The following is a 22,371-nucleotide window of genomic DNA, read 5'->3' on the forward strand; positions in this document are numbered from 1 at the left end:
ATAATGGTAATGGATAAGTTTTATATACATAGAAATTAGCTGAAACTTATCAGTGGTCAACAAACTGGACTATTTTTCGCTTATCATGTTTTACTATCTAACACTCAATTTTTTCTAATCAGTTAACTGTTGGATTCATTGGTTTCTTCTAAAAGTTTTTCACGTTATATGTTTTCCATTTTTTGTTCCCGCCATGATATGTTCCTGAGCTTTGCAATATAAAGATACCAACTTTTGACCTGACAATAAGTTTTTTTGGAATCATGGGATCATTTCAGTTGGCAAAAATATTCTTCTACTGCTGAAATCTCTCAGTTAAGGCTATATATATAATAAGAGTCCCAAAACCCATATTACCAATGTTTTATCTGTATTAAAAGAGCACAATGCGGAAGCAGATAATAGATCCTTTTTTTGACAATGGTAACTAATCTCACTATCTCTCTCTCTGCTGCCTCACTTCTCTGTTGAATGTACCAAGTTTCAAAGCCATGAATATATGTATGTCTTCGCCAACCCTACTCCTGTGGCGGTGTTAGAACTGTAAAACAAACAAAGTTTTTTTTATCAATCCTTGATAAAAGTAATTGGAACTGAATAGCACTAATGTAACACATTCAACATCAAAAACAAGATGATCAGTAAAAAGAAGACGGGAGACAGACAGATGAGGAAACGTGACGGACATATGCAAACCGGAGCCCTATGATATATATTTCATGTTTGCATGGGAACCAAACGGCCTAAGAATAGAATTAGCGAGATGCTTTGGTGCAACAGAATCTTACAGTCACTTAATAAACCACAAATGCTATAGTAAGGCTGATGGGGTTCCTTCACTAATCTTACCCCACTGTTCTTCAGACTCGTTCCCATTTACTAGCACAGCCCCATCCGTAGAGTCAGCGTCCACCACAACAGCCTCTTCTTCCACACTCTGTTGCCTCCCATCACTACTTTCTTCCTGATGATCCTCCTCCTCCTCCTCTTCTTCTCCCTCTCCCTCTTCCCCCTCTTCCCCAACCTATTCAAAAAAATGGCAGTCGAAAACATATGAAGCCGCAACTGTAAAATCTAATGATCCTACCATTGTCGATTATGGCCAAGAAACCTCGAAATCTAGCAATTGGATTGGACATATTGGGTAAAAGACAATCCCCTTCAATGGCATGTAATGTACCTCGTTGAGAACATCCCCTTGCTCTAGTCGCCCCTCTTCCTCTATTTGCATTATTCTAAAAGCTTCCACCAAAGTTGTACGATCTCTGTCTGCATGACTACAGTACTGCCCAGCAGGAGGATGGACGCCCCTAAAAGATGACAAGTCAAGACAAATAAATTTGTTTTAGAGGATCCTGGAAAAATTCAAATTGGCGTGGTAATGAAATAAACTTTAGAGTTATGTTTATATGGGGTATCAATTCAAATTATAAGTAAAAACACATGACTCTAAATAAAAGGCTTTCTCATAAGCACTGTTTTTAAGAACAAGCTATTGTCGTCGGCAACAACGTCTGGAAGATACCTTGTCTCTGCAGCTCTATTTTCAAGGGACAGGGCGACTTGCCAGTCTTCAAAGAGATTGGGATACTCTTCAGGATCAGCCAGAGATTCAGCAGCCTTTGGACTTATCTGTAGCCAGATTGACAGAGGATCAAAAAGGCAAGGTTTGAAATTCAGTCAGAAGGTGCATCGAAAGTGTCTACCACTAACCTTGGTTAAATCGTTTCTCCACAATGCCACTATTTCAGAGACCTTGCTCGGAAGGTACGATCGTGCCATCAGAGCGGCTTCAGGTATCCGATTACTGTAGCCAGATAAATATCAGCATAGATATAACAAATTGCAGGAATATATGTGACCAATGTAAAGCGGTAAATCCCAATGTAGAAAACAGTAACAATGTACCTTTCCACCAACAGATGCAGGCAATCTTCTATTTGACCCAACATGAACAAGCAAAGAAAAGCGACGTTGTTCTTTCCTTGCTCTTTAGCAAGTGCTGCCAGTTTCACCAATCCATCTGCATCTCCCAATGAAGAATAAAGCAACAACAGGCCACTCAAATCCATAGCTTGCCTCATGCATTCCTCAGCCATATCCAACTAAGTAATCCAAGCATAGGAAACGAAAAGAGAAATACATATTAGCTTCTACCTTTGTAAGGATCCTAGAACACTAATTACAGTGTAAAAACAGTCACCTTCCCAGTGGACATAGCTAATTCTCCAAGTTGCTTCCATTTAGACTCATTTTGTGCCTCTACAGCAATGTCCTGCCAAATTATAAGAATTGAGTAACAACATATAGTAAGTCATGGAGATAAAGCCTCTCAAATGGTAAAAAATAACCTTGGCGACTGACAATCTACCGAGCTGTATCGCCAACTCAAATTTGTAATCAGGGTCAGTAGCTACTTCTAGAGCATCTTCTATCATACCACGTGATTCCAGAAAGTGTGCCACGCTGACAACAGGAGCAGGTTTTTGAAGTTGAAAATCAGAAAATTAGGAATGCGTGAATTCAGGAAAACATAATAACCATTATTGACCTTTGGATGCATTCACTAACATCATAATGCAGCTATAACCATATTGCGAGGGAAAACACACTCTCATACCTATTATGATGCTCCTTAGGAATTGAAGGTAAGACTTCATTAGCCTGTTCCAAATCTCCACGCATCACAAGAGTCTTGTACTCGATCAAACTTAAAAGTAAAGTGTAACCAATAATGCTGTAAACAATAGAGAGGACACCGATGTCAGAAAGTTACAACACATTGTTGGGAATAATAACAGTAAAACATCTGCTTACTTGAACTCTTTGTCAATCAAATAAACCCGGCTTTGATTAGCGAGATAACCCAACAAGTACATAGGACGGTCCAGATGATACATTGTTGTTACCTGTAATATAAGAGGAATACTGAATCTCATTTACAAAGAAAGAAAAGAAAAGAAAGAACACATTTTTTCCCATAAACCTAGAAATGAGCCTACCTCACCACCAACACAGTAGTTAAGCCTCCAAGACGAATTGGTATAGATAAAACAATCTCCAACCCATAAGCCAGTCCGAACACGTTCATTGGTTTCATTGAGAAGCTCAAATGCGTCCTCAATGCCTTCCTCATCAATTTGTTTACCGCCATCAAAATAAGAGGTAACAATGTCGCGCTACAAAAAGACAGTAAAAAGAACAGAATAAAACCATGTATCTAACAACAACAGTACAAGGAAATAAACTAAGCAAACTCTTTTAGAGTCCTGGTTCACTACCAAGGTTTTTTAAATAACCTCACATTGAACTTAAGGATGTAGAATGATGATTCACTGGCAATGGCAACGAGATCACCACTGTCTGCCCAATAAAGATTCTGAAACATCCAATAAACAATAACGTTAGAAGTGAATAAGAAATTGTGTCGCAAGAAAGGAGCGGTATCTTTCTGCTTTTACGTTTAAGCTTTAAAGTCCAGATAAGGAACTCTTTTGTATATCTCCAATAAAAATATTACTGAAACCGTATCCTATGAATCATTCTCTTGTAGAAAGTAACTAAGCACTTACTTTGACAGTAACATCTATTCGCCTAATCAACCGACATTCAGCCCAATCATAGAAGCAGATAAAATCACTTGAGCACATTGCCAATAATGTCCCACCAAAAATGTGCTCTGCTGAGAAAGTAGGTCTCACAGTCTTCTTTTCCTGCATATTATTAATGCGCTGTCAGTACAGGTTAGTGTAATTCAGATAACAGAACCAGACACATATAGCAAAAGCTTTAAAGTTAATCAGTGGGGAAAGAAATGTGCCAAAAGGAATTACAAACCTGGAAATTCTTGCTGAAGATCTTGATCTTTGTCGAGCTTTCCCTGACAGCATGCTCCCCATCAGATGACCAAACAAATTCCAGCGCAGAGCCAAATGACCTATTTCGCCACGCCAAGGCAGTGTAGATGATATACTCACCATCTCCACAAACAACCACAAACCTACCATTAGGGTTGTGCTTCAAGCTCTGAAAAGCAAAACAGTTAAATAACAAAAACATAAGTGAAGGTGGGTAGTCACAAAATTAATAAATGATTTAAGGTAAAATTTCTTACTAAAACCAGTAATCTATCAAACTGCCCCAAAATAAAAATAACTAGCAGCAGAAATTAAAGAAAACTGTTAGCACTACATATCCACTATATACTCAACAAATGTAGAAATGACAAGCTAGAGAAACGAAACCATAATTCCTTCATTATCTAAAGGGAGTGTCAATATATACAACAAGAAGGATGCACTTACTTGAGGATAAAGATCGCAGGTCCCTAGCTCTTTAACAGCCAAAGGCAGTCTCTCACCATCAGTGACCTAAGTAGGTTCAGAATCAAAGAATAAACATTGCCAAACATGAGCTTATTTTAAAAGAAAAAAGCAAAAATGAAACTGTTCATCATTTAATCCCCATACCTCATCTGTGCCAACGCTCTTGATGTTTACAGTATGTATCTCATTGTGTTTAGCCCAAATAATTTTTCCGCTGTTATCCATACTAGCCACTGGTATTTCACGGCCAAGTTTCACCATTATGGATCCTTCATCATAACCGATTACAACCCTGAAAAAAGATAAGGTATTGTCATTTCGTAAATTATGTAGGAAAAATAAATTCACACAAAAATAATAATTATGTGAAGATAAATATACCTTTAGTAGGAAATCAATATTGTCAGAGTAAAAGTTGAGAAACTTACCGGCGTGAACCTTTAATGTGTCCTATAGCCCAAACCCTCTCAAGGCCATAGTTCAACGTATTCTCAAGCCTAGATGTCAAGTATTAAGTAAAATTGTTGGAGGAAGATTTTTGAAAATTTTAAGGAAATTTGTAAAAGACCAAATCAATAGTAGCTTCAATAGAGACATCATACAGCTACCTGTAAGTGGTGGCATGCCATATGCGAACAGTTCCATCCTCAGATCCTGTAATAATTATTGGGAGCTCTGGATGGAAAGATACCGCAGAAACATTGTGTGTATGACCTTCAAGTGTCTGAACGCAACTCTTCGTTTGGTAATCCCACACCTGCTTGCAGAAGACATTTATGAACAATAGAAAACCCTGAACGAACCTAGATACAAACAATACAAATGGAGATACATGCAAGCACACATATGTAGCAAACAAAGAGCGCTCATTACAGACCTTAGCAGTATGATCATCAGATCCAGTGATTAGGTATGGTTTATCCCCACCAGTAAAGTAGTCTACACAGTTAACGCCTTTCATATGTGCATCCAGAGTAAAATTTGGATCCGGAGAACCAAGATTCCATATCTAGATAAGAAAAGGTGTAGGTAAATACAGGAAAAATGTGTAGCTTCTCATGAACATGACATGAAACAAACAAAATGTGTCTTTAAAAGTCCAAGAGACTAATCTTACTTTAATGGTACGGTCAAGGGATGCACTAGCAAAAGTATTGGTATCTTTCGGATTGAAAGTGACTTGCATAACATAATGGGAATGGCCTTCAAAAATCTGAGTGCAAAGCCAACCCTTTTCCCAGTCCCAAAGCTTGATGAGCATATCATCAGATGATGATAAGACATAGGGAAGGGTGGGATGAACAGCAACACACCTAATGTAATCAGCATGAGCCTCAAATACTTTGATCTTATCCATAGTGTTGTAGTTGTAGACACGAATAAACATGTCATCAGCTCCAGCTACAACCCACTGCTTCCGTGCAATGAACTTAGCTGAGCGAACTGCACAACAATGACATAGACTCAAGATAAGCAGAATGCTGTGGACAAGCATAAGACGAACCAGAAACAAGGAGATGGTGTATAATCATATCATATCATACCAGGCAATTCAGTCACGTCGAAAGATTTAACCATTGTCTGCAAAGTCATATGATGATTTTGAGTTAACAATAAAATAGAGAAGAAGCACAGAGTAAAGAATCAGGAAGACTTGCTATCTAGCAAGTAAGATAAAAGCAAGAGATGATACAAACCTGTGTCTGATAATTCCATATGCACACAGTTCCGGAATACAAACTTGCCAGGATCCTATACCAATATATATGGGATTAATGTTGCCTTAAAGCAATAGTATAAACTAAAGAATAAGAATGAAGAATGCGATCAAAAATTACCATGGCTCTGTTGGATGGAGATCTACAGATTTGACTCTTTCTGATCTTTGAGCAAATTTGCGCTGATGAAAACAGATAAAAGAGTGTCACTCCAACAAAATCCAATCCGCAGGAGATAAAAAAGGGAGCATAGAATAAATCAAGGAGACTGCATTGTACCTTGATATCAAGTCTGAGAGGCTGTCAACAATTCAAAAGAAACCATAAACTTTTAAGTTAGTGCTGAAGAGAAAACACACAAAATACGTAGCGAGAAACCATAATAGTAGAGAAAAACAAACGCATCTCAACAGGGAGAAGCATGTACGCGCGTTCGGTTAAGGGAATGAATCAAGGAATACAAATTTTCATGCAATGAGGAACAAAACAAGGGCGATAGAAAGAGATTCAGAGGTAGATCTAAGAGATCATCATATCACTCACCATCTTTGCAAGTCCAAACGAGTGTCTGGACAGATGATCGGCTTATCGTCGGCAGCGAGGATCAGAGAGATGCCGAAGAAGATGAGTAATGCTAGAAGGGGCAGTGGTGGTGATCCCACTTTCCACTTTGCAGTGCGCGTTGGCGATTTTGGATCTGAATCTGGGTGATGCGTACCGTACCACCAATGCGGCGTCGTTTTTATCACGCGTTTTTTCTTTTTTCTTTTCGATGCTGTATGCGTGCGATAATGTGTTACGTTTCGACGATCCTTTCTTGCTTGTTAGTTGTTGTTGCACAAGTTTGAACCTACCTACAGTACCAATTTTTGGGACTTGTTGAGTATTATTATGAATGAAACACTGATCACAAAGCTATCAAAATAAGGGCTGGGAGTGGGATGTGTCACGTAACATTGAAAGCACTAACCGCAGGAAGCAATCATAATAAACCTATTCCGAGTCTACTGGTTTCTTTTCATACAAAAATTGAAATGTCTAAAATTTTGAAGTCACTTCAAACTGCAACTCCTTTTCACACACCGTCCAACATGGTTTGGTTACTTTGGCTGGCGCTCTCAACTTGTTTTTATGCCCATTCGAATTCTCTGTACATCCCAATTGTTAAAGAGTAGTAGGCTCTACGAGTCGCCCTGACAACTCAACAACCACAAGAATCTTCATCACTTGTTTCACACCCACCAAATTCAAACCCCTGCACAAAGAAAGTAATATGTTGTGGCAGTGAGATCTCAAGTTTCTCTCTACTCATGGCAAAAAGTTCCCCAGGTGAAAGAAAGAAAGAAAGAAAGAAATGATCAATCTTACTTGAGTTGAATCGATCCATAGGAATCTCTCGCTGTTCGCGTTTGATGCACAGGTACTCAGCTAGCAAAGCCATAACAGCGAGACCCGTACCATTGACGACCCACCATGCCATAGAGGAAGGCCATCCTCCATACATGATGCAAAAGAAGAGATGTACGATGTAGAGAGTTGCTGAGAAATCTAAGCATTTGCGTGCTCGTTCCACCAAAAATATCATGTAAACAGCCCTGCGTATGAAGACAAGTAGTAGTAATATGAACAAAATTGAGATATAAAACGAAAGAAAAATAAAAGCAAAGGGGGAGAGAAAGGAATCTAACCCAGCGAGTGAAGAGAAGAGGAATGAGGCAATAACACACCAACCAGTGAAGGTAGAAGTAGTGAGTGTGGCATAATCGAAGAAGTAGACAAGACTAAGGCGAGGAACACGAAGGCCAAGAAAGACCATAGTGAAGAGTCCTAGAGTGAGGTAGTACGAGCACTGCAGGCATATAATCTGGCCAACAATAAGCCAAGGGTCCCATACAGCTGTGCCATAGAACATGGCTCTCTGCCAATCAAAAATTCACCCTAAGATCAGATCAAATCAAATCAAATCCCTCATCTCTATTATATATCCTAAAAAAAAACACTAATGCTAAAGTAAAATCAATATACAAGCAGCTAGCAGATGTTCGAAAACGCACCTCTAACAAAGATGACGGAAGGAAAAGAATTCTAGATTCGGGAATCGGGATGATGTTAATATTGTAAAGAAGAAGAAGATCAAACCGGATCCGGTGAATCGGCAGAGCGCTAGGGATGCACCTAATCGTACCAGATCGATCGATTGTTCCTTCCCTCGAAGCAAGCAAAGGCGATTTTGTGCAGAGAGAAGAAACTTTGCTGTTGGTGTTGGTAGAGCGCTTCTCTCTTTCTCTCGCTTCAAAGCGACCAGCAAAGCAAAAACAGAAAGAAAGAATAATTCGTTTTGGTTTAGAGAACTGTCGATGATACGTTTAGCAAGAATGACCGCATAGCGCAGTGGATTAGCGCGTTTGACTTCGGATCAAAAGGTCGTGGGTTCGACTCCCACTGTGGTCGATCTTTTTTACGTTTTTATTTTTGCAGCGTTGCCCAATATTGATTCTGATTGTGTCCACCCCATCATCCATAAACATGGATTAAAACACGCCTAGTCTACAAGTCGGTAAACAATTGAAACGTAGAGATATACATACAAAAAGTACAAATGTGTCCATCAATCAATTAAGAGGTTGTTATTGAATTCTAATTTATAAAAATTTTGAAACTTTCAACAAAATCATTAAAACTGAATAAGTAAAAGATTGTTAAAAATTGCTAGAGAATTTTGTTGATTACTTTGTAAAGAAAGTGTTTAAAATCATGAACCAATAACATAATAATTGAATTTATTAATAATCCTAGATTCTTTTGAACCAATAACATAATAATTGAATTCATTAACAATCCTAGATTCTTTTGAACCAATAACATAATAATTGAATTCATTAACAATCCTAAAATCTTTTGTTTTAATTGAATAACACAAAACTTTTAATGACTTTATAAAAATTTGAATCCAATAACCCAAATTTTTTAAGATTTTAAATGATTTGTACAAATCACAAACTAATAACATTAAATTTTAACAGAGTTTAACCAAATTTTAGGGGGAGGTGTATTCAACTTGACATTTTTAGTTATTTGTGTAAAATTTACAAATCCTATGTTATTCAATCTTGAATTTTAAAAAATCCATTAAAATCTACTGTTATTGAACTGATGATTTAAAAATCTACTTTAAAATCCAATGTAATTCAAAACAATTTGTGGATTTAGATTTTAATAAGTTTTAAGGATTCTGGAGAATTTGAGAGGATTTATTTAGTTAAAAATACATAAATCCAAATCCAATTGTTTTAGGTGGTATTTGAAAGAATTTTACTATAAATCATATCAACTTCCCTAAAATCTATCAAAATTCCAAATTTCCTAAATCCCATAAAAATTCTCCAAAATCATAGTTTCAATACACCTCCTTAAATCTTAATCTAATAATAACAATATCTACATAGCATTTAAAATCTTTAAAACTCTATTCAATCTGTTTAAAATCATTCATCTTCTTCTTCTTCTCCAATTATCCCTTTTCAAATTTTTTTTTTTGTCAAAATTTATTTTCCAAATAGCTGTGTGCTCATATATTTTAATTTTAATGCATCATCATCATACGAAATATAATGTAAAAAGTGAAAAAAAAAAAAAATTGAACTAAAGAATTGTAGGGTTTTACCCCGAAGGGAACCCTTCCAGAAATTCTCAAAGGCCGTAGGTCGAGCCTAGGCCAATGAGGGGGTTTGGAAATAGTTTTCAACCAGCAATAGACGCGCCTCGGTTAGTACCTCACTAGCTGCGTCATTGCCCCAAGCGCAAAGATGCTTTTTCTCAAGGCAAGTTACTTCTCTTTTATATCGCAAGTCTCTTGTCCTTCCAAACTCTCACAACCGATGTGGGATAAAAGAGTAGGTACACATCAATTACAACTTAGGCACTCTTGGGCCTCAAAAGTTGGGCCTTACGACAATCCAAACCCAAAGCACTTAATTACTGACACTTACTTTATCTTCTACTACGCCGGCTATCAGACAGGTATAATTAACCGCGTGAGGTTTCACTTCCAATACAAAAAAAAATGTATTCAACGATGCATTCAATGCAGAATCTGGAACTTATGGGAACAGATTTAACCACAAAGAATGAAGAAAATAACTTGCTATTAATTAATGAGATTACCAACAACGTAAAAGCGTTGAACAACAGTTTCAGATTTTGACTAAGTAACCCCGCTACCATTCCTCCCTTCCTGCGTATATCAATCATCAAATCAACATTGATTTTTAAGAAGAAAAAAAGAATAGAATCTGAGAGATTGTTTTCATCATGCGTAGTTGTTTGTAGAGCAAACCAATCCGAGGATAGATATGCCAAACCAGTTGCAGACATCGCTGCATGGTTACCTGTCAAAGATCAAACGAGAGACAGGGAAGCTGCAACTCTCGTCTTCCCATTCTTTCTCATCCTCGAAGAATTGGGTGCTTGGTAAGCATCCCAAGAAGCTCTCCTTCTCCTTCAAGCACAGACGACGCAACAGCAAGACCAGGTTCAACAAAGACGAACCCGTTTACCAGGACTCCGCTCACGCCGCCACCTTGTCCGACATTGACCGCTTTCTTGAGGAGAACTTCAAATCCCTCTGCATCCGAGACGACCAGGAGGTTGAGCATGAAGACCACCGGTTGACAAAAAACAAGGAGAAAAGGGAGTCCCCACAAGACACTGATGATGATGATGATGATGATGATGATGATGATGATGACGACGACGTCTATCGCCACAGATTCGAGAGGACATGGGGACCTGCCGTGTACGACTCCCCGAAACAGCCACCACGGAGATTAGAGAAACTATCTCCACCGCCTGGATCATCATCCGAGGGCAGGCCTAGCTTGGAAACAACCTCAACTTCAGAGGAGAGACAATCGAGATCCACCTTGGTGCTGCCAGAGAACTGCATCGCGGTCCTCAAATACTCGGATGAGCCGCAAGATGATTTCAGGCTGTCGATGGTGGAGATGTTGGAGTCCAAGTTAGGGATGCGGGAGAGGGAAGTGGATTGGGACTTGATGGAAGAGCTACTCTTCTGCTATCTAGATCTCAACGACAAGAAGTCACACAAGTTCATACTTAGCGCATTCGTGGATCTCATCATCGCCCTCCGTGAGAAGGAGAAGAGGATCACCAGGAAAGGCCTTGTGAGGTCGCTCAGTACTCGCGCCGCCAGGGAGAGGCTGAAGAAGAGGATGATCATGAGAGACAACTAACTCTTATGCAATATGTAATTTTCATTCTCTTTTGTTACAGTTCAAAAACAAAACAGAAAGAAATTGCTTTCTTCTTTAGTGTTACTTACAAAAAGAATGAAGAGCAGAGTAACAATGTTAATTTGAGTTTGCAAAGATGATCAGCCTTCTCTTTTTCTCGTTTTAATGCATTCCTCATATGCAGGACGATACTTTACTGGCACAAAGTCCTTGAATCCTATGAGAAGATGATCCCTCTCTCTTCCACAGAACAGTTGCACAATGGACTGCATCACGTTTGCTAACTTAATCTCCTTTTTCTTCAGTGCTTGCATGTATCCAATAAATTTCTTATATTCTTCTGTGTTGAGCTTTTCCTTGACCTAGTAAGATCATCCGCACATGATTTCCAATGTAAACAAATAACTTGATATACAAAAGAGAAACATGGAAAGAGTGGGTGGGATCTCACTTGACTCAAAAATGCAGATGCACTTGCTTCCTTTTTATCACCACCTCCATTTCCTTTCGCTGTCAACACTGATGACGATGCACTTCCCTGACTCTCTGGAACCTTTCGCTTTTTTATTAGTCCCATAGTGTTGAAACATGAGCTCGATGCAAGCACTTCTGTTTCACGAGTCTGCTTATCACAGTTGTCGCATTCTAGATCGACTACTTCACATCTCCTCTCTACCGGAGTCTCCTCATCATCACTTAGTTCCACTAATTTAGCCTTCCGTGAAGAACAACCCTGCATAACATCTGCCTTAACAATGCGAGGTATCTTGCCCGTATGTTTAAGAATGGTCAGGCCTTTCCATTTTATATTATTTCCATCACGCTCCAAGGGTGATACCCGATTTGCAGGAGGAAATGCATCCAGTCTACTCAACTCATTTTTCGAAATCCCAACGTTTTTCAAATTACTATTACCTGCAAAAGATCAATACCCAAAAGCGAAAATGCAACATAGAGAGTTGAAGTTAGATATACATTATACCATCTGCAAAAGGGAAAACATCTTTCCTCAGCCATGAGAATGAAGGAAAATGAATCACTGACCAGAGGCTGGTGTAGGATTATCCTTGCTTGTTTCCATCGGTAACAATGTTGAAACTGTATCAAAAAAAAATTGGCTTACAATGAATGTCCAACATATACTTTAAAAATATGGCTTGAAGACTAAGAGCATTTTACTATGAAAAACTATTTGCACATATGCTACTACTATTGACTGTACTCTTTTTTTTTTTTTTTTTTTTCCAACCTATTAACTGAAGGGTCACATGGTTCTTGTGGAAAAAATATAAGTAATAATATCATGCCCCAACACAACCATAATTGAGATCATAGAGAAAGAAACAGGACAGGAGATAATAGGGCTCGCAGACTAATATATGGTAATACCCAATGAAAGTTATCTTAAGGCTGCAAGATGCATTACCTATATTGTTCTCTTGTTCTGTTCCAAGCCCTGTAGGAAAATTTGATCGTTCAATCCGGAAAAATCGAGCAAGGTCAGAAATAACCTCTCCATATCTAGAGTAGCACTGCAAAACCGGTGTATCCAGAAACAAACTTACTCTCTGTAAAAAGTAAAAAGGTAGAGGCAAGAGCAAGACAGAGCAGAACTTATACCTTGACGTTAGGTCGTATCCAAAGTGATATCTTGGATTGTTGGGACGGCTGTTCAAATCTGTCAACAATTGCCAATGTACGATATAATCAGACAAAAATGAGTATGAATATATTTTTACCCAAGATCGATTCTTGTCAATTTGGATGATAGTTGAAAACTATAGCGAGTAAAGTTTACGACGAGAATTGTCAGACATAATATCAACCAGAAGAAATCTCAAGGCTAAAACTGACAGTTCTTTAACTAACATATTTCATAGCACTAAATCTTCGTCCAAAGAACATAGATCAGAATAGAAAGTATGAACAAAACCTGTCATCACAAAAGATGATAGCTCCATAATCATGGCGATGGCGGATTACACGTCCAATTGCCTGATTCACAGCCCGTGCGGCTTCTTGACTATACCACATGCTTCCAGATAGAAGGTTTGATCTTGATACCTAAAAAATGCAAGAAATATTATAACCTTGATGTGTTAAGAGTCAAATAAATATTGAACTCACCTTAACATCTGCACGTTGTGATTGGTCATCTAGAAACTCTCGTTTCAATTTAACCTGTTTTACACATGGCTTAACATAAATATGCTGGAATGCAAGTAGCAGCATAAAATTCAAAGAAAAGTGCTCTCAGTGCCAGTGTAAATAAAAGTGAAAACAAATGAGAAAGAAACCCTCAAAAAGAGGAAACCAATAAAGGATGAGCAAACAAACCCTAGGATCTGTCACCCTGGCATAAGGCAACCCAGTAATGACGACAGCTCTGCCAGCACCGTCAGCAAAATCCAGTCCTTCACTGACCTGACAACACAACAGAGACCAGCCATACTGAAGACACTACACTACAGATACTTATTCACCTCCTATTTATTGTACCAGCATCCTCATACTACACAGGATATCTTTTATTACAAAGAAACAGATTTCATACAGGTTGAAGAAAACATACCTTACCACGACAAACGGCAAAAAATACCACACCCCAACTTGATTTGTCTTGCAATTTTTCTGAAAAGTCCTACCATGGAAAAAAAATACAAGACAGGATTAAATTATCTTTTGGAAGCAAAAGAACATAGATCAGAGGCCTCTGTTGCTGACCTGCATTGCTGCAGGAAAGAGAGATGAATCCTTAGGCTCAATGACAGGTTTCTTGAGTTTGCAGATTCTTTCCCATATTGTCATTGAGTTTCTTTGACACTGAACATGAAGAAACGGTAGGTTTTCAAGCTAAAGAGTAACAATTTTTTCATACTCAAAGAGAAAATTAATAACGGCCATAGTCCATACCCCATTTTTCCAAAATGAAATGCAAGAGTCCATAAGGTAATAGGAAGGGAAAAATATCAGCAGTGCTTCAGGCACGACTCGGGAAAAGTTAACTGCAGAGCAGAATCACATAATAAATAATTTCATCAGTGATCACTATAAGGATAGCAGCTTCTATTTTGAGAGCTCCCCAGATTCAAGAAGTCGGTTCAGACATCAGAAAGTCAGAGTGATACATTCAGGGCATCCAAATGAACTTCCAAATAGCAAATTACTTACCAATGGCATTCCCAAGTTCTTGTTTGTACTCTGGTACATCACGATTGTGGTAGCTAGAATTAAGAACGTACCCTGATGGACCAGTACTTACAACTCCAGCCCATAGCTGATTTGAGGATATAACGTGGGGATTCTCCAACCGAACAGGAAAGTCTCTGCATTGTCCACAAAAAGATGTCTCCATTAAAAGCTGGGGGAAAAGGCAGATAGACAAGCATAGTGAGGGAAAACATTAGCAATATGACTCACAGTTTTAGTTCTTGAGCCAATGAATCCATGGGAGACAAGGTCCCCGATGTTAAAATAATAGACCCAACACCTTTTTTCGCTATGTCCAGCATAGTAATCCCAGGACTGAAACACCACCAGCTCAGCGTTCTTGACACCTTACCTACAAGATAATTTATTCTGTAATAAAAAAACAGTTTCCACAGGAAAAGCAGATTAAGAATAATTATTTATATTATCATATTAGTAAAATGGTGCTTATGTTAATGCTTAAGGGCTGTAGACAATCCCACTCTTATTTACCTTTTATCACATCAGTAGGACTTTGCTCAAGCTCCTGTACATGAACCTAACAAAGGGCGAACATTGAGAATGTAAGTGCAAGATAGGAGTAGAAAGTGAGTTTCTGCAAATGAGATAGCACAAGAGTGATAGATAAATTTCTTTTCAGTATAATATTAAAACTTACACGGTAAACATCTGCGTGGTTACTTCCATTTTCTCTGAAGATGAGCTTAAGTATGTCAGCAATGATTTCTAGTTTGCTTCCACTATTGGTCGCTGTTCGTTGTTTCTCCTCCTCCAGTAACACTGCAGCCTCCTCAACAGTACCAATGAGTTTAGGAGCAGTTTCGTGAGTAATGTTAAGACTATTAAGCATTTCATATATGTAAGGCCCAGGCTTGGTAAATCCCTCATCCTTTTTTGGAATTGGCACTTTAGAAATTAATTCCTGCAGCTTTAGAAGCAGTCCTGCAAGAGGAAAACAAGGCATAGATGAGAACAGACATGTCGTTTTCTTTCACTTATAGCTGAACATTATATTCTCAATCAAGTCCCCAAGTTTGACCTTTAAGTATGGCAAAAGTCTCAGGGTTCACGGACACATCATTTAATGAATTCCTTCTAGCTGCTGCAAGTTCTACGCATTCTTGTGCTTCAGAAATGCAAGCCGATAAAAGCACAGAAGGAAGGTCAAATGAAGCTGAGTCTGCGCATAAACTTTCCTGCGCATGTTTAATAATAAACTGAGTGTCTCGAGAAGTTGGAAGCAGTATAATCGTTCTGAGATAGGATAACTTGGATGAATAGAACAAAACCCCCAAGAAGAAAATATATGTGGAACATCTTTATTCCCCATACCAGATTGTGAGCTTCATCAAAAATCAGGACACTATCATTCCAGTTGACTTTCAAAAACTTTCGATACCCATTGCTGATCAAGTAGTTGTAAGGTGCAAATATGATGTCCACGTCCTTGTGAACCTCTCTAGTGATATAATACGGACATCTGCAAAATACAAATATGGTACACAGATGGAACAAGCCAGCAACGTCAGATACCATCTGAAAAAAGAAGAAACAAATATGTTGAAGGAGCAAAAGTAGAGGAACATACGGTCCAGAATCTTTTCCAATATTGACCAAATCCTCTATGTCAACTGGTTCATCGCCAATATGAGGGTTATTCTTTATAAAATCTGCAAGAGATTTATGACAAGGCAGAATAGTAATGGTGAACATCAAGGCTTTTTATATTGGTGGAAGTGGCAATAAAGACCAGATTTTTAGATACATGTCATGCTACATACAACACACAATGTACCTGGGATCCGATTAAAATGGTTGCATTGGCGTTTTCCGCGCTTTTTGCAAAGGTACTGGCAAGCATTTGTGAGTGCCTTTCCACGGAGGGAGTTCACTTCCTCATTCACGCATAGTTGCTCCCGTGATCCTAGCACCACCATCTTAGGCCTTTGAGAAACAGAGAGATTAGAACAGATGATTAGCAAAGTAAAATGCTGATAAGTAAGCTACAAACAGAATGAGGTCTGACCTGTAGCTACTTCTTTTTAATTCTTTGATCACTTGGCGGAGCTGACTATGAGTCCGGGACGCATAAACAATGGTAGGAAAACCTCCTCCTCCTCCTCTTCCAGATTGTGACATTAGGTCGTCTGAATCTTTCCAAGGAATCTCAGTGTTCTTTCGATCCTTACGGGTAGAGAAACAGCCCAGACTCCTTCTCCAGGCTAAGGTGGCACAGAGAAGACAAAGAGTTTTCCCAGTTCCAGTAGGACTCTCCAAGAGCGCATGACATTTCTAAGCATCACAAGTACAAACCACATTATTGAAAGACTATTTCCTTGTTATTTCCAAATAGTAATCATGGGTTCAGCTTTAATTTAGAATCAGATCGATGAATAAGGTCGAATCAATACAAAGCAAAGTTCAATCGGAACCCTAAAGAGTGGGGAAAGCGATAAACAAAAGAAGCAACAAATAGAGTGCGAGAGATAATATGCGAGAGAGAGATAGAGAGAGAAGATCATCATCTAATTCCTAAAGAGTTGAAGAGAGTTGTGGTGTAAAGAAAGAGGGAAAGACACACACGTACGTTTTGAAGAGACTCGATGACTCTGTCCATGTAAATGATCTGAGACTGGTACGCTTCGAATGGGAAATCAACATTGATTCCTCTGATGCTGTAAATTGGCATTTTGGTCGGACACACACAACACAACGGCAACGGACCTTCTTGGCACAGAGAGAAGCCGCAGCGAAGAGAAGAAGAAGAAGAAGACCCGAAGAGAAGACGCGCCTCTTCTGATTTTCCCGCCTTTTAGGGCTTTTCACTTTTCGAAACATCCGTAAAAAGCCCATTAATTTCTTATACAGGCCCATAAACTGAATCACTTGCACTGCCTTCCAAATTACGTTTATGAATTTACACATATCCAGGAAGCAAATTAGTTTCTTTTGTAATGAATGTTATGTACTTCAAAAACCAGGTCCGAGTTAACCAAGTTACGTTTTACTCCCCTCCCTAGTCGCGTTGGTTTCTAATTGTATCTATCTCTTTGAAGAAAGGATACAGAAAGACAAAGAAAAGAGAAGAGTAATGTCAAAACTGTGAAAAGACTAGTAGGTAACTCGGCAAAGACTTTTTTTTTTTCTCTCTTTTAAACTATCACTGCGTAGCTGCTTTGCCGAGTTCCATCAAGATTTCAGGACATAGTAGTATTGTATTTTTGATCAATGTAAAATCTTCACTCTTCTTCCGATCCCGACTCTTCAGAACTCGACTCCTTCTTCTTCACAGTCCCATTGGCCTTCTTTGACCCTCTCTTCTCTTCCATATCTTTCTTGTCATCCTCATCTTCACTGTACTCACTTTCGTAATCATCATCATAGTCCTCCTCTTCAATCTCATCTTCCTCCTCCATACCTTCTTCTGCAATCGCACCCTCATCTGAAACCAACCCACGGGTCCCTGCCCTCGTTCTTTTCAGGACTTTGACCTTTAGCGATGACTTTTTGTCACACCCAATCCATGTGTCACACAGGCAGAAGCAAGTCAAGTTGTATGTTCCCTCTGCGGGTGCTTGGAGTTTACCCATTACCAGTCTTGACCCGCCTTTAACCTTTTCAATGGCTTCTCTTACTGCATCATTTGTTTCCTTCACCCCTGCTCCCGAACCTTCCATTGACTCACTGATGGCTTTCGATGCAGCCGTTATGGCTCCACCTTCATCCATGAAGCTAACCTTCTGAGAGAACCACACATTATTCGACACCGAATCCGCAAGAAGAACCCAGTAGTTTTCCTCCTTGTGAAAGGGGAAGTAGGGTGCATGAGGAAGAGCGCCTATGAGCCCATTGGGTCGTTTCAGGGTGACCCAAGCTTGAAGGGTCACGATGTCTCCCTCTTGGATCCCCTCTTCCCCTTCTGTTTCACATGTGATGTCGACTGTAACAGACGGCATCATTTCTAGCACCTTCTCAATGTCCTCAACATCAGTTGCTGACAAACCCGCTACCTGGGTGAGCAGTTCAGAACGGTCTTCCAACTTCATTTCTTGAAGATCTTGGAATGACTTAACCTTCTGAAAATAGGAGAAACAATCACATGTTAACCCAAAATGCTGGTTCATATATGTCTTTAGACTAGACCTTCAAGTAAATCAACCCAAAGCAACACTACTACTTAGTTGGAGAGCAGAACCCGAACTTAGATATTATCTCAAGTACTGCACTTGACACATCTACTAGTAAAAAAGTATACCTTCCGTGCTATCTTTTTGACAACGGCATCACTGAAATGAGGGAGCTGTAAGAAAGGGGAAATGCCTTCTGAAGATACTCCAGACGACTTCCTTGCACTAAGAGGAACAGCCTGCGATTATGAAATTTTAGTTCATAACACTAAGCACTTCTAAAACTTTCGTGGAGAAGTAAATTTTGTGGAGAAAAGAGACATAAAGACCTGAAAGATCACAAGCAAGATAAAAACTCGAAGATAGGTGATGAGGGTAATTTAATACCTGAACAATGCACTGAGATAGCTCAACTACTCCAACAGCAGGCCTCAGCCATCCATGCCCTTGGGCAGTGCGTGGTATAACCGCCATCTGCAAGGAACTCACAATGCTATAATGGAGGAGTCATTAAGAAAACCCACAATTTTAATAGTGTAACCAAAGCATCAAATTAACATGAGTTAAAATAACAATTAGATGAGCTAGATAGGCCCATATGGGCATCCCTTTAACATTTTAACCTAAACTTTAAAGTCTTTTAAAAGTCTGTTTTTCGAGTTTCCCTTCTATATACGAAAATTCATCGCTTCTACATAACAGGCAAGCACTTCCCAGTCAACGCTTCTGATGCTTATTGTATCAGAAAATGTGTTAATAAAATAGAGACTAGACCTTCAATAACTCCTCAAGGAGGCGAGGTGCAAGCTCTAACACACGCCTGAAATCGCCTTCAAGAGCTGGAGACAGGACTCCTGATTCACGAGTTAACTGGGCCTGTATCAACAGCTCCGTCTGTACAGAAAACGAGGAAGTGAGTATTTCAGTTTATTCAATATCTAGCGTTACGGTTGCGTACTTTTAAAATTCACCTTCACTATGGCAGGATGCTGTTTCCAAAACTTAGCTTGCTCTTGCTTCATGTTCTTCAGGTCCAAGTTTAGCTCACTCCTAACAGACATAAAGAGCTTCTGCAGAGGTTCATCATCAGTTCTACGAACTGGAATCTCCATGTACTCAGCTGCCTTGGTAAAAACTTCCATAACTTTGCTGAAGAACAAAAGATTTTTAAAACATGTCATACAAACAAACAAAAAGTTGATTTGTCATGCACCTATGGCATCATGCGGATGTATATGGGGTATGAGTGAAGAATATACCTAGGGGCCAAAGAGGGTTTCATTAGATAATAATATGCGGAGAGTGTTTGGTGCATAACGTAGTTCCCGGTATACTTTGATGACTTGGAGAGATATATAACAGCAATGATAAGGGGCAAGAGAATACAGACACCAACAATCCAAAGCAATAATATGCCACCAGATGCTCCATCTATGTCTAAAAGAAATTGAGGAAGAGCAATGCCCATTTGAAAGCCCTGCATCACATAACAATATTTTAGTCTCAATAGACTTGTCAAGAAGACGGGAGCCCATGCAAAGGTAAATAAGACGTATCCTTACTTGTCTGCCATCAGGATGACCATACTTCTCAAAGTTTTCACGGGATACAGGATCAGTCAAAGCCTGGTACGCTTTAGATATGAACTCCACAAAATATTTATTGGCCTCTGTAAAGTTCATCATCAATACACAGAACAATCAACAATATGCACATAGAAGAAACACTATCAGGAGTAAGAGCTGCAACGATAATGCCGTAATGAAGAAAAGAAAAATTGACCTGGATCGGGATTTTTGTCAGGATGGTATTGAATGGAGAGCCTTCGATATGCTTTCTTAATTTCAGAATCGGTAACACCAGGTTCCAGTCCAAGAATACTGAATGGGTCAAAAACTTGACTCTGTAGCAGCCAAATAAGGGTAAATAAGCAAGTGGGGATACAGAGGGAGAAAAAAGGACAAGAGTGCAACAGGCAATGAGAGTGAGGAGAAAAGAAACATTACCTCACGGCTCATGTTCTTAGTGTAATAAATCAGGAAAATCATGACGACCCAGAGTAGCAAAAGCGTCAAGTTGCTCCATGTAGAGAAGTTAGAGATCTGCAGGGAATAAGGTCAAAAGGGGTTATTATATACAACTAAGAGAGGGAGGTTTCTTTGGAAGATGCGGTAGAGAGTGAGCACTAAGCAGACCTTTTGAAATAAGGATCTCTTGTATTTGCCAGAACGGTCACACTCGAGACACTGACAATGGATGGTCCTTTGTTTCTTGGAGACAGCACGGCTTAACTTGACCATGGTGTAAGGCACCAATGGGATTGCCATTATCGTCAAGATAAATATGGGGAACAATGCGCTATTCTCTTCAGAGGCCGCCATCACAGATTATTTTCTATCAAAAGAAACAAGCTACGTATGTTCACAATCTGACAAGTACAAACTATTCAATCTAACTGATGTTGTGCAATAAAATTAAACAAAAAAAAAAATCAAAGGTGGATCTGAGGGTATGGGCTGATGAAATTAGGGATTGTACATCGAGGCGATCAACTCGACGAGACAAAAATTGATTAGATTAGATCTCAGGCGACGAAAACAAGTTGTAACAGTAGAATTATAATATCAATCACAGCAGCACTAATGAGATCGACACAAACTAGTAACCTTAGAGAGAAAAGTGAGAAACCCACCACGGAACCAGATAAGATCGAGAAGAGAAGCGCACCTGATCGAAATCGGCAGAGCTTGTAGAGATAGATAGAAAAGATCGGGCAAGAGCAACAAACACAAACGGCGTTGCGGAGTTTTGCTTCTCTTTCCCTTGTGATTTGGAATAGGATTTTGAGCTGCTCTTCTTTACCCCTTTGTTGTTTATACCTTCATTATAATATGTTTAATTCGCATTATTTCTCTCTTACTTTTCTTTTTACGAGTAATTTAGTATATTTCTTTTGTAACTTAAATTCGTCTTCTTCTAGAAACTTACGTTCGTATTATATATGGTGAAAGAAAAACCAAACTATCCCCGAATAAATAATTTTTTAACATAAACAAAAAAATACACACAAACATTTTACTGCCGAAACCAACAATAAACCCAAGTTTTCATCAATTGAGAAGAAGATTAAAACCTCTAACTAGAGATATTGATTGTTGTCAAAAAAAAAAAAAAAAAAAATTGATTTAAACTTCACTGATCGTCACTGATTTTGTCCAGAAAATAAATAAATTAGACGACACTGCTAAAATATATGTCAACCTAGCAGTGGATGGTACGTGTTATATGTCATTGCAAGTTTGCGATGTGATTTTAAACGGAAAGCTATATATAGTACGTATAAACTGAAAATCAATGCACACAAGACAATGGATCCAAGACTTTTGTCGCCACACCTCCAATTCACAACCAAATTATTAAGGTGTGCAAAGAAAAGCACTCAACCGCTTGAGTAACCAGTGACATTTTCTTATCCCATACATATATAAGTCATAGACGAGTACTTTTTTTTTTTTTTGTCAACTGGAACTGGAATTGTATTAAAAGAAGATTGTTGGTACATTACAATCCTAAACGGATGAAACCTTAACTATTACTGATCTTAACCCCTTACTATTAAGAAAAGGGTCTATACAAAAAATTCCTTCTAAACTTCCATCCTTATACAACGAAAACTCCAATTCAATCAGACAAATCATAGACGAGTACTTGTTCAGAAATTAAAGAATATATATATATA

General features: G+C 38.8%; 5 protein-coding genes and 2 non-coding genes across 13 annotated transcripts; 2 read left to right on the top strand and 5 right to left on the bottom strand.

The window, feature by feature from the left end:
* Window positions 1–278: 278 nt before the first annotated feature.
* LOC104714385 (coatomer subunit beta'-1) lies at window positions 279–6,802 on the bottom strand. The gene is made up of 25 exons (XM_010431730.3): window positions 6,587–6,802; window positions 6,323–6,343; window positions 6,164–6,225; window positions 6,023–6,077; window positions 5,870–5,906; window positions 5,443–5,768; window positions 5,203–5,334; window positions 4,934–5,082; window positions 4,754–4,822; window positions 4,470–4,617; window positions 4,305–4,370; window positions 3,838–4,026; window positions 3,573–3,713; window positions 3,305–3,379; window positions 3,003–3,179; window positions 2,818–2,909; window positions 2,621–2,737; window positions 2,352–2,466; window positions 2,204–2,275; window positions 1,909–2,105; window positions 1,714–1,807; window positions 1,526–1,632; window positions 1,181–1,310; window positions 850–1,024; window positions 279–541 (listed from the first exon to the last, which is right to left on the bottom strand). The coding sequence occupies exons 1-25, from the start codon at window positions 6,587–6,589 to the stop codon at window positions 519–521; spliced, it is 2,772 nt and encodes a 923-aa protein (XP_010430032.2). The 5' UTR covers window positions 6,590–6,802; the 3' UTR covers window positions 279–518.
* Window positions 6,803–6,909: 107 nt separating this feature from the next.
* LOC104714386 (uncharacterized) lies at window positions 6,910–8,764 on the bottom strand. 2 transcript variants are annotated; one of them, XM_010431731.3, is made up of 4 exons: window positions 8,098–8,764; window positions 7,732–7,961; window positions 7,412–7,638; window positions 6,910–7,298 (listed from the first exon to the last, which is right to left on the bottom strand). In XM_010431731.3, the coding sequence occupies exons 2-4, from the start codon at window positions 7,953–7,955 to the stop codon at window positions 7,291–7,293; spliced, it is 459 nt and encodes a 152-aa protein (XP_010430033.1). In that variant the 5' UTR covers window positions 7,956–7,961; window positions 8,098–8,764; the 3' UTR covers window positions 6,910–7,290. The 2 variants fall into 2 exon arrangements, with proteins under 2 accessions (XP_010430033.1, XP_087320572.1); XM_087464446.1 differs by having other exon boundaries at window positions 7,732–7,981; window positions 8,098–8,354.
* Window positions 8,421–8,494, top strand: TRNAR-UCG (transfer RNA arginine (anticodon UCG)). The gene has a single exon. It is a non-coding gene; the product is annotated as a tRNA-Arg (tRNA).
* A 935-nt stretch (window positions 8,765–9,699) lies between the features above and the next one.
* Window positions 9,700–9,851, bottom strand: LOC147939345 (U4 spliceosomal RNA). Its single transcript, XR_015567748.1, has one exon. It is a non-coding gene; the product is annotated as a U4 spliceosomal RNA (small nuclear RNA).
* Window positions 9,852–10,171: 320 nt separating this feature from the next.
* On the bottom strand, window positions 10,172–17,383 carry LOC104714388 (regulator of telomere elongation helicase 1 homolog). 5 transcript variants are annotated; one of them, XR_755831.3, is made up of 23 exons: window positions 17,093–17,383; window positions 16,532–16,797; window positions 16,301–16,449; window positions 16,094–16,175; window positions 15,838–15,985; window positions 15,545–15,701; window positions 15,164–15,447; window positions 14,998–15,043; window positions 14,716–14,857; window positions 14,467–14,621; window positions 14,209–14,300; window positions 14,020–14,118; window positions 13,868–13,936; window positions 13,633–13,719; window positions 13,423–13,476; window positions 13,229–13,359; window positions 12,916–12,973; window positions 12,722–12,827; window positions 12,340–12,393; window positions 11,747–12,210; window positions 11,385–11,657; window positions 10,432–11,262; window positions 10,172–10,277 (listed from the first exon to the last, which is right to left on the bottom strand). XR_755831.3 is itself a non-coding variant. In XM_010431733.3 (21 exons), exons 1-21 carry the CDS (start codon window positions 17,192–17,194, stop codon window positions 11,436–11,438), a joined length of 2,967 nt encoding a protein of 988 aa, XP_010430035.2. In that variant the 5' UTR covers window positions 17,195–17,383; the 3' UTR covers window positions 11,299–11,435. The 5 variants fall into 5 exon arrangements, 1 of the variants encoding a protein (XP_010430035.2); XR_015565828.1 differs by having other exon boundaries at window positions 10,172–11,262; window positions 13,423–13,506; XR_015565829.1 differs by lacking the exons at window positions 10,172–10,277; window positions 10,432–11,262 and having other exon boundaries at window positions 11,299–11,657; window positions 13,873–13,936.
* On the top strand, window positions 10,396–11,430 carry LOC104714389 (transcription repressor OFP14-like). The gene has a single exon (XM_010431735.2). The coding sequence runs from the start codon at window positions 10,396–10,398 to the stop codon at window positions 11,293–11,295; it is 900 nt and encodes a 299-aa protein (XP_010430037.1). The 3' UTR covers window positions 11,296–11,430.
* Window positions 17,384–17,530: 147 nt separating the features above from the next.
* Window positions 17,531–21,603, bottom strand: LOC104714390 (dnaJ protein ERDJ2A). Of its 2 annotated transcripts, none has more exons than XM_087464447.1 (11): window positions 21,360–21,603; window positions 20,828–21,026; window positions 20,639–20,734; window positions 20,415–20,535; window positions 20,195–20,301; window positions 19,892–20,109; window positions 19,604–19,781; window positions 19,407–19,526; window positions 19,020–19,106; window positions 18,761–18,871; window positions 17,531–18,581 (listed from the first exon to the last, which is right to left on the bottom strand). In XM_087464447.1, exons 2-11 carry the CDS (start codon window positions 21,011–21,013, stop codon window positions 17,745–17,747), a joined length of 2,061 nt encoding a protein of 686 aa, XP_087320573.1. In that variant the 5' UTR covers window positions 21,014–21,026; window positions 21,360–21,603; the 3' UTR covers window positions 17,531–17,744. The 2 variants fall into 2 exon arrangements, with proteins under 2 accessions (XP_087320573.1, XP_087320574.1); XM_087464448.1 differs by having other exon boundaries at window positions 21,325–21,515.
* Window positions 21,604–22,371: the final 768 nt, after the last annotated feature.

Source organism: Camelina sativa, chromosome 9 (genome assembly GCF_030686135.1).
Source record: "Camelina sativa cultivar CO46 ecotype springtype chromosome 9, ASM3068613v1".
Lineage (NCBI taxonomy): Eukaryota > Viridiplantae > Streptophyta > Magnoliopsida > Brassicales > Brassicaceae > Camelina > Camelina sativa.